General features: G+C 47.1%; 2 protein-coding genes across 4 annotated transcripts; one reads left to right on the forward strand and one right to left on the reverse strand.

Annotated features, from left to right (window-relative positions):
- Positions 1-53: 53 nt before the first annotated feature.
- DDX27 (DEAD-box helicase 27) lies at positions 54-6716 on the forward strand. Of its 3 annotated transcripts, none has more exons than XM_065691134.1 (21): positions 54-472; positions 691-825; positions 918-977; positions 1261-1417; positions 1720-1766; positions 1909-1995; positions 2728-2833; positions 2915-3088; positions 3383-3533; positions 3688-3787; positions 3895-4036; positions 4135-4264; positions 4380-4461; positions 4537-4714; positions 4850-4956; positions 5102-5207; positions 5312-5406; positions 5507-5633; positions 5865-5949; positions 6158-6232; positions 6503-6716. In XM_065691134.1, the coding sequence occupies exons 1-21, from the start codon at positions 383-385 to the stop codon at positions 6516-6518; spliced, it is 2250 nt and encodes a 749-aa protein (XP_065547206.1). In that variant the 5' UTR covers positions 54-382; the 3' UTR covers positions 6519-6716. The 3 variants fall into 3 exon arrangements, with proteins under 3 accessions (XP_065547206.1, XP_065547207.1, XP_065547205.1); XM_065691133.1 differs by having other exon boundaries at positions 56-472; positions 4111-4264; XM_065691135.1 differs by lacking the exon at positions 6503-6716 and having other exon boundaries at positions 4111-4264; positions 5865-5988; positions 6158-6235.
- An 899-nt stretch (positions 6717-7615) lies between these two features.
- Positions 7616-10172, reverse strand: SNRPB (small nuclear ribonucleoprotein polypeptides B and B1). The gene is made up of 7 exons (XM_065691901.1): positions 10042-10172; positions 9819-9970; positions 9272-9383; positions 8849-9001; positions 8317-8455; positions 8017-8142; positions 7616-7799 (listed from the first exon to the last, which is right to left on the reverse strand). Exons 1-7 carry the CDS (start codon positions 10042-10044, stop codon positions 7762-7764), a joined length of 723 nt encoding a protein of 240 aa, XP_065547973.1. The 5' UTR covers positions 10045-10172; the 3' UTR covers positions 7616-7761.
- Between the last annotated feature and the right edge of the window lie 14 nt (positions 10173-10186).

Genomic DNA, 10186 nt, shown 5'->3' on the forward strand with positions numbered 1-10186 from the left:
CGAGGGCACCCGAACACCTGCGGCGTCGCACTCTGCGGTTGAGCCGAGCCGAGCCGAGCCGAGCCCAGGCAGGCCGGTAGGCAGGCCGGTAGGCAGGCCGGTAGGCAGGCAGGCAGGCAGGCAGGCAGGCAGGCAGGCAGGCAGGCAGGCAGGCAGGCAGGCAGGCAGGCAGGCAGGCAGGCAGCGCTCCGCCATCGGCCGCCGGTGCAGGACCAGCCGCAGGCGCTCCGCAGCCCCGCCCCATTGCTCCCAACTTTTGTCCCGCCCGGGAGGGGCAGCCACTGCCCCACCCACAAGCGCGGGGTCGGTCGCCATTGCGCATGCCTGGTAGGCAGAACACGGTGACGGGAGCGGTTTCGCAGTGGAGGTGTTAGCTGCGGCCATGCTGCAGAGCCTGGGCCTGGTGGGCACCATCGCAGAGGGAGACGCGGGGCCTCAGGACCCCGAGTCCGGCGACTCCGAGGATGAGGAGGTGGGGCCGGGCAATGTCTCTTGCCTGGGTCGAGGATGGGCTGGGCCGGACTGGCTGGTGAGGGGCCCGGTTCGAATTGGATCGCGCTGGGTTGGCCCACGTTGCGTTGAGTCGAGTCGGGTCGGGTCGGGTCGGGTTGGATCGCTCCGAGGCGGGGCCGGGGTCTGCGCGGTCCGGTGTGACCGTCTTGCGGACGTTGCTCACTGGTGCTGCAACAGGATCTGCCCCGGGCGCCGGGTCCCAGGCGGCGCGGGCCAGCAGGCGGGGACTTCAGCGCCGCTTTCGTCTTTGGTGAGGCGGAGGCCGGTGGGGAAGGCTCGTGGGCGGAGACCCTGCGCCACCTCCGCAGCAAGGTGAGGCCTGAGGCTGGGGCCGCAGTGTCAAAGCACAGTGCCCCGTGCTTTCCCACGCATCTGTTACAGGTCTCTTGTGATTTTCTGCCTAGAGAGCAGCTACGACACTGGATGAGAAGATTGAGAAAGTGAGACAGAGAAGGAAGTTACAGGTCAGACCCTTTCTCTCATTACTGAAAAGACTGGCATGGGTTTGGCCTCCTACTGTGTTCCCTCCAGGGGCACAGGCTCTGACAGCATCCTGAGCTCATGACCTCAGGTGGTTTTGCAGCCACACCTGATGGGAATGCAGAATTGTTAATGCCTAAAGTTATGCAAAACCATGGATCTATGAATGGGCTGATAATAGCAACAAACCGAAGTCACAAAGGATTGATGTTTCTTTTTTATCCTTTATTTTTAAAAACCTTTGTTTTTTTTTTAATCTCTTCTTAGGAAAGAGAGGCTGAGCAAGCAAAAGTGAGAGATGGAGATGTGGAGACTGAGGATAATCAAATAAAAAAGAGGGAGTGTGAGGATTTCAGTAGGGATGAAGAAGAAGATGTGGAGTCTCAGTGTTTATTGGATGATGAAGCTATCTTCACAAAAGCAGGTATTAGCAGTACATAGGGAGATGGTTGAGGGGCAAGAATCTGACAGACTCCTGGCTCACTAGAGAAAAGTCTGTAGTGAAATTTTGCTGGGAGTGAGCAAGAACTTGTTATCTTCCTTCTGTTATATTGCTTCTGATTTTGTTCAAGCATTTTACTCTATTGCCTGCCTGTACTTGTTTCTGAGGCTTCTCCCTCAATAACTCATTCAGACCAAAAAAAAAAGAGATTATGGTCATTGCCATATCTTGTTATGTGTTTAGCTGTGCTTGTCAATTACTATCATATTTCTCTCTCTCTGCAGATACAGTCAAAGTGAAGGAACGGAGGAGATCAAAAAAGGGAGAAACAGTAAGTGTTAAACAGAGTGACACTAGGTCATTCTCCACCGTTTCTTGTGGAGGAATTTGACTTTGGTTAACAAAGTGAACTCAAAAAAAACAGCCCAGAGCCTGCTGGTAACATGTTGTGGTGGTCATGTTGCTGTTTCTAGGAAGCAGGGAGCTTTTTTGAAGATGGGTCTCAATATGATGATAACTTGTCATTCCAGGACATGAATCTTTCACGACCTTTGCTAAAGGTATTTACCTAGTTTAGTTATTACATGTTACTCTGAAGAATGTTGTACTCCAATCAGAATTGTCAAATTCCTCTTCTCTTTGCAGCCTCACTGAAAAGGAAATTTTGTGGGAGCTAGTCTGATAGCCCTTTAAGAGCTATTATTCCCAAACAAAGGAAACCATTATTTGATTTCAGAGTATTAACACTGTCTTGAGTAAGACTTGTCACAAAATCACAGAGTGGCTGAGGTTGGAAAGGACCTCTGGAGGTCATCTTATCCAACCCTCTGCTCAGACAGAGCCCCATATTGCTTGTTGGCCAGGACCATGTCCAGATGATGGCTTTTGAGTATCTCTAAGGATGGAGACTGCAGCCTGTCAGGGCAACCTGTGCCAGCACTCAGTCACCCTTACAGTGAAAAAGCATTTCCAGTTTGTGCCCATTGCCTCTGGTACAGTCACGGGGTACCACTGAAAAGAGCCTGGCTTTGTCCTCTTTTCACTGACACTTCAGTTGTTTATATCTACGTGGATAAGATTCTCCCCATGTCTTCTCCAGGCTGAAGAGTCGTGGCTCTCACAGCATTTCCTCGTACATGAGGTGCTCCAGTCCCTTCATAATGTTTGTGTCTTTTTGCTGGACTCTCTCCAGTATGTCCATGTCTCTTGTACTGATGAGCCCAGCACGGGGCACAGTATTCCAGGTGTGATTGTATTAGAGGCAGAATTTAATTGCTCTGTGTCCTTTGTAGGCAATCACAGTTCTTGGCTTCAAGCAACCAACTCCAATTCAGAAGGCTTGTATCCCAGTGGGTCTTCTGGGGAAGGATATTTGTGCCTGTGCTGCCACTGGGACAGGTAGGGGGTTGAGCAGGGCACAGGAAAACATCAAAAGTTAGATATTCACAATAATTGGTAATTCTTACTCTTCTTCCTTAGGTAAAACAGCTGCCTTCATCTTGCCTGTCTTGGAACGCCTGATTTATAAGCCTCGCCAGGCTCCAGTAACAAGGGTGTTGGTTCTTGTGCCAACACGAGAACTGGGTATACAGGTGCACTCTGTCACAAAACAGCTGGCACAGTTCAGCAGCGTCACAACCTGTCTTGCTGTAGGTGAGTGTTAAGTTGGTCAGGTGAACTGTACAGCTCAGTATAAACTGCTGCACTGTTGTGAAACTGGAGACTGTATGGTTATTGCAGGTACACCTCTAGTGGGTGTACTGTGGTTTAAAATCTTATTTCTAATACTGTGCCACGCTTTTTACTTGCTGGTTTCTGAGAAAGAAAAGGTGGAGTCACTTCTTACTGTGAATGTGGTTTTAATCTGAATTGTTTCCCATTCCTCAGGCAATTTGCATCTGTGCATCCTGATGAGGTAGTCAGTAGTCCATGTTCGCTCTCTTTCAGGTGGCCTAGATGTGAAGACTCAGGAAGCAGCTCTGCGCTCTGGGCCAGACATTCTTATTGCCACCCCTGGGCGACTGATTGATCATCTCCACAACTGCCCTTCTTTTCATCTGAGCAGTGTTGAGGTGCTGATTTTGGATGAAGCAGACAGGTAAGCTAAGCAGGTCAGCAGTGAAAAATGAGATGGTAGTCTCCTGCTTTCCATTTCCCATAATATAGGGCAGTCTTTGTTGCCCTGCCTTAAGAAATGTTTCTAGCTAGAATCAAATGAAGCTGCCTTACATTGCTGTTTTTCTCCTGTGTAGGATGCTGGATGAATACTTTGAGGAACAGATGAAGGAAATTATCAGGTTGTGCTCCAACCACCGTCAGACAATGCTTTTCTCTGCCACAATGACGGAGGAGGTAAGATAGGCTGCTGAGAGACTTTATTGTGGCAGCAAGTTGAATGCAGCTTTGTGTAATCTTTTACCAGAGATTATGGGAACTTTTTTCTCTTAATGTTTTGCTAGGTGAAAGATTTGGCTTCTGTTTCCCTGAAAAATCCCATTCGAATTTTTGTGAACAGCAACACAGATGTTGCCCCTTTCCTGCGGCAGGAATTTATCCGAATCAGACCCAACCGAGAGGGGGATCGTGAGGCCATTGTATCAGGTTAGTGATGAGCAAAGAAAAGCTGGAATCAGCAGGTGACTGTGAAGTAGGCTCCTGAGAAGACTTTCTTTCAGCTCTTCTGACTCGAACCTTCCCAGATCATGTGATGCTTTTCACCCAGACCAAGAAGCAAGCTCACCGTATGCACATCCTACTGGGGCTGATGGGTCTGCGGGTTGGTGAGCTTCATGGGAACCTCTCTCAGGCACAGCGTCTGGAAGCACTCAGGTATTAGCAGGCTTATTTTGGCAGTCACAGGCAAAAGAGAATTTAGGAGGTAGAATACTTGGGGTAGAAACGGATGGCTGTATTAATTGCTAATGCATTTGCTATCTCTGCTCAGGCGCTTTAAGGATGAGCAGATTGATATTTTGGTAGCTACAGATGTGGCTGCACGTGGACTTGATATTGAAGGTGTTAAAACAGTGAGTATTTGCAATGTTGAGCTTTTTAATGATTCCTTTAATGTTGTTTCCCTACTAACAGTTTTCCTGCTATAGGTAATCAATTTTACCATGCCAAACACCATTAAGCACTATGTTCATCGAGTGGGTCGGACAGCAAGAGCAGGCAGGGCTGGTCGTTCAGTTTCACTTGTGGGTGAGGAAGAGCGCAAGATGCTGAAGGATATCGTGAAGACTGCCAAAACCCCAGTGAAAGCCAGAATTCTCCCTCAAGGTACACACTTCACTGAGGTAAAAAGCAAGCAGTACACAGGGAATATTGTGGTACAGAGGGACACTGAGAGATGTACTGAAAAATACGATGGACTTACATGAGCTGCTTCTAATGTTCATGCTGTATTGTTCTCAGATGTCATACTAAAATTTCGAGAGAAGATTGAGAATCTAGAGAAAGATGTTTATGCAGTTCTGTGCTTGGAACGTGAGGAACGTGAGATGCAGCAGTCAGAGGCCCAGGTAAGCTTTGATTTAGGCATTACTTCTTTTTACCTTACTTTTTTAAGGATCTGGAGGTTGCTGTAATGTACTTAACCTGCCTACTTTAGAAAAGAAAGATCTTTTTTATCCACCATGAGCTCACTTTTTGCCTGAATTATCTCAGATCAATAAGGCAAAGAAGCAGCTGGAGACAGGAAGGCAAGAGACTGCGAGTGAGGGTTTGGAGCGGAGTTGGTTTCAGACCCGCGAGGAGAGGAAGAAAGAGAAATGTGAGTCATTGACACTGCTGCCATTTTAAATTCCATAGCTACAACTGGACTCTTCTTTGTACTTTAAGAGGTTCTTTATTCTATGTTTTTCTTTACCTCTCCAGTGGCTAAAGCCCTGCAGGAGTTTGACTTAGCATTACGAGGCAAAAAGAAAAGGAAGAAATTTATGCAGGACAGACAGAAAAAAGTCCAAATGACAGTGAGTATATTTATGGACAAGCAAGAACTTGGGTGGACTATCCTAGTTTTGCTTGGCAAAACCTCACCTCCCTGCAAACTTGTATTTTAACACCTTTCAGCCAGAGGAGAGGTCACAGTTTGAAATCTTGAAATCTCAAATGTATGCTGAGCGGCTGGCAAAAAGGAATCGCCGAGCAAAGCGAGCCAGAGTCTTGCCAGAAGAGGAACCAGCAGCAGTACCAGCAGGTGGAGATTTACTTTTGTCACTTACTTTGCTACAAACAAGTAAACCAAATGAATTTGTTTAGAGGGAGACACTGATCTGTGAAAGAATGGCTACAGGTGCTGGCCAGGGTGCATGTTTGCTTTTCCTGATGGTTAGGATAACCATGTGGTCAAGGCTACTGGGCTCTAGTAAACAAGGTGATGCTGTGGCCATCTCTCTACAGTGAACGTTCTGACTATTGTCTCTGTTAGGCCTCAAAAGGAAGAAAAAAGTGTCTGTGTTTGACGAAGAGCTCACCAACACGAGCAGAAGGGCACTGCAGCAGTACCGAGCTGGGTAATGGCTTACAGTAATACATGGTCCACACTTCAGTAGGTGGGAATTTTTTTCTTTGCATCTCTGGACTTTCTCAGGGATACTTCGAGGGATATTGGGGGAAAAGGTGGGCAGAGCAGAGAAGGGAGTGTCACAATATGTACCTGTGCTATTGATGTACTTTAGTGTTTTTTATCTTACCTCCCCCTCTCTCCTCTCTTATAAAAAGCCCGTCATATGAAGATCGAAAACGCTTGGGTATGGCTCAGCATAGGAAAGGAGGAAACTTCAAATCCAAGTCCAGGTATAGCTCCTTTTACTTGCTTATTCAAGATTTTTTTTCCCCCTGCTCTTTCATCTTCTTGTGATTATTTAAACATCCTTGCTTAAAGCGTTGGTTGGTTGTGCAGTCTTACTATAGGTCTGACACTGGGGCAATCAGGGATACTGCCTTAAAAGCCTAGGAATGTGCTGTTACTGTGAGAGAGCATTGCCTCGATAAGGAACAGCACTGAGCATTTTCTATCAATCAGTTGGGCTGATGGAATGTAATTTCAAGTATCTTCTCTTTCAGGTACAAGAGAAAGTAAGAACTGTTGGCCATTACCAAATGGGTATATCAGATGTGCTATATTTGTACTGCAAGGAGACAACTTCAGTAAAATTCAATAGTTTTTCTTAAAGTTCTGGAATAGCTTTGGGATGTTTGTTAATACCTGTTTGAAGATGCTGTGTGAAAACGTCTTCAGCAGACCATGCAATAAAGGATTTTTTTTTTTCCCCCTAAACCATTTCCTCTGCTTATAGAATAGCTAGAGCAATTGAGAGCTGGGATGTGTTACGTCTTTCTAGCATACTTCTAGTTCATGAAAGTCAAATTGTCTTTAGGGCAAATCCTGGAGCACATAGTGCTTTGCTCATGTAGTTCTGTGGTCTTGATTAATTAATCTGGCTGAAAAGGATTTCCACAGTTAAGAGCCTATTTCTGAAACAATGGCTTTATGAAACTAAAACAACTCAAAGAGACTGCTCGCAGAAGAAAGGATTATCTTCAAAAGGGGAGGAGGGGGCAGGCAGACAGCTCCCTCCTTACTGAAAAGAAAGTAGCTATAAAGTGAAGCCAACAACCAGAATGCAGGCTGGTTTACATTATTGTATGTAGTTAATGTAGTCTCTCCCCTTGTTATTTCCCTTATCATTATTATTGATAATGATGATGGTTTTATGTTATACCTTAGTTACTGGACTGTTCTTATCTCAACCTATGGGAGTTACATTCTTTCCATTCTCCTCCTCATCCCTCTGGGAGTTGGGGAAGTCAGTGAGTGAACAAGGGGTGGCGTGGTTCTGAGTTACTGGCTGGGCTTAAACCATGACACTAATACAGCCACCACTGTAGTTGTTCCACTGTGAGAATTCAGAACAGTGAAGTGTTAAAACCCTTTCTTTGAATTTTTATAATTTCCACCACCCCAACATTTCCCCCTCCCCTCCATCAGCCTTAATAAATTTACATGCATATGTTTTAATTCCCATAAGAAATAGACTTAAATGGCCCAGATCAACTGTTAACATCTGAGCTGTCACTACAGACTGAGCTTTTTGCCTCAAACCCCCTCTTCTTCTGGGGTGACCAAAGCACAGCAGGGAATAATAACAGCTCCACTCCTGAAATAGACCAGTGAAGTCCAGGGTTTTCGAACTTTATTAAAAAAGGCAAACTTCACAAGCAGCAAATCTAAAATATACATAGCAAGGTTCTGAGAGGCGGTACTGCTCGGTACATTCCCTTAACTGGTCTTCCCACAGTTTTAAGGTATGTTATAGGGTAGCTTATGGCCTTGGTGGACGCATGCCAGGTGGAGGGGGTCCTGAGAATAAAGCAAAGAGTTGAGTAGTGAAAAGGAAATAAGCAGAAAAGCCAAACCAGAAACATTTTCTTCACCATGCTCAAAGTGGCCTTAGGGACCCTTTTTATTGCATTGAGGTATTTATTGACAACTACCAGAGCTAGGGCACTAGAACATACCACCCTTCAGACATTTATGTTACAGCTGCTTCTAGGCATTTAAGATAACCTCCACTCACCTCTCATTCCTGGGGGTGGTGGTCTCATGCCTGGTGGGGGCATTCCCATAGGAGCACCTCGGCCAGGTGGCATTCCCATTGGTGGGCCCATAGGTGGTCTCATGCCAGGAGGAGGTCCCATCATTCCTTAGAGAAAGAATAAACATATAAACCCAGCTGAATATTCAAGGCACTAGTTGGATATCAGAAAAATCATCCATAATACCAGCTCTTGAGCAGACTTGATAAACATCTTTTTATCACCAGTTTTGCCACATAACACACGCTCCTTGCTGCCCCACTCTATAGAGCGATTCTTACCTGGAGGAGGTGCTCCTCTGCTCATGGGTGGGGGAGGACCTCCACGCCCTGGTGTATATTGAGTTGGGGCTCCTGCTATGCTTGCAGTGGCTGCAGCAGCAGCAGCTGCAACTGTTCCACGACCCTGAGGTGTCATCACCTGCAAACAAAACAGAAGTTCACAAAGAAACAGCACAACATCTGCTTTACATTAATACTGAAAAGATAGGCAAAATTCATTATTACCCCTTTATAAATTATGCTACTCCCCTTTTAATGTATTGAATAATGCTAAAACCCTGTAATACAATTCAAGGGATAACACTTGAATTTCATGCGAGAAGCTACACTTTTCAAGCCTCATCTTCCATCATACAAAACAGAGTTCCTAGGGGGATCTAGTACCAAAAAAAGCCTTGCCAGGTTCAAACTCCCTGGTAATAGAAACTAAAGGTACAGTTCCTCCACCAATTTCTTGCATCATATTTGGTACAACGAATTAAAAGCCACCCCAGAGTATACCAAACAATTTTAATGGGTCATAGCACTTAACCTGTTGAGATGGTCCTCCCACTCCTCTGACAGGGCCAGCTAATCCTGCTGGAGCCTGTGGCATGGGTGCACCAGCTGGTACTCCTCTGCCCGCTGCTCTCCCAACTCCTGGTCCTCCAGCAGCTCCAGCAAGAGGTACCCGGGCAATTCCAGTCTGAAAACAGACCCCCCAAAAGAAACATTATTGACAAAGAAATCCTCAGATCCTAGAGATGCTCACAGACTTCCTCTATCCAATTAATGCCCTATCTCTTTGTGGGCTTGGGCATTAATTGGACAACTTCCTACAGCCAAAATTTGTTGGACCTGGTCACAATAGCATCTAGAAGTGCAGGACAACACTGTAGTAGCATCCTTCTGCAAGGCAGCAAATTTATCAGACATCCCTTCCCTTTCTCCTTAGTTCTGTGCTCATTCTCCTTACATCTTTCGGAGGTGGTCCTTCAACTGTCATGGACACTAGGTTTTCTCCTCGCAGCAACACAAGACCAAGGACTCGCTTCTCTTCCCGCTCCGGCTGCTTGGAATTTTTAGGTCTGGTAAGAAGAGAAAGAAAACATCACAAGTCAGAGGTCAAAAACCAAACAAAACCCAAAGCTACTCTTTGCATTTGCAATGGAATATATAAGTAGGCTACTGCCAAGAGGAGAACCTACTGTAAACCCATTTTTATATGCCTCAAACTAGACGAGTCTAAACACAAGATGTGCATTATCTCCCTGATTTTTTCCTCATAATCTCAACTGTTCACTAACTGTTGGCATGATGTAAAGGTATAATTCGCTTATTAAGAAATAATTTAAAATGTCCGTCGAGCCTCGGTGGTTTGGGGATTTGACAGACGAGGCTAAACCCACGGCTGCAGGTGCACAAGGGGGCAGCAGACCCTGCCCGCTGCTGGCCCGCTCGCCGCAGGCAGCCGGTACCGGGAGGCAGCGCCTGGGACTCCCAGCGCGACCCGCGCCGCTCACTTGATCTTGCGGAACTCGTCGCAGTCGCAGAGGATGAGGTTCATGTGCTTGTCGAAGGCCTTGAAGGTGCCGATGAAGACGCGCCCGTCCTGCAGGATGCACCGCATGCGGTAGTCGATGTGCTGCAGCATCTTGCTGCTCTTCCCCACCGTCTGCAAGACACCGCGGTTACACCGGGGGCCGGCGCTGCGCGGCCCGTGCCGCCCGCCGGCGCGCAGCTCACCATGGCTGCAACCCCCACGCTCCCGCCGCCGCCGCCGCCGCCGCTCCCGAGGTGTCGCCCGCTCCGCCGGAAGATCCTGCGCGCCGCACAAGCCGCTTCCGTCCGCCAGCACGCGGCAGCTCAGCCCGGCCCTTCCGGCGCGTGT

Source organism: Lathamus discolor, chromosome 11 (genome assembly GCF_037157495.1).
Source record: "Lathamus discolor isolate bLatDis1 chromosome 11, bLatDis1.hap1, whole genome shotgun sequence".
Lineage (NCBI taxonomy): Eukaryota > Metazoa > Chordata > Aves > Psittaciformes > Psittacidae > Lathamus > Lathamus discolor.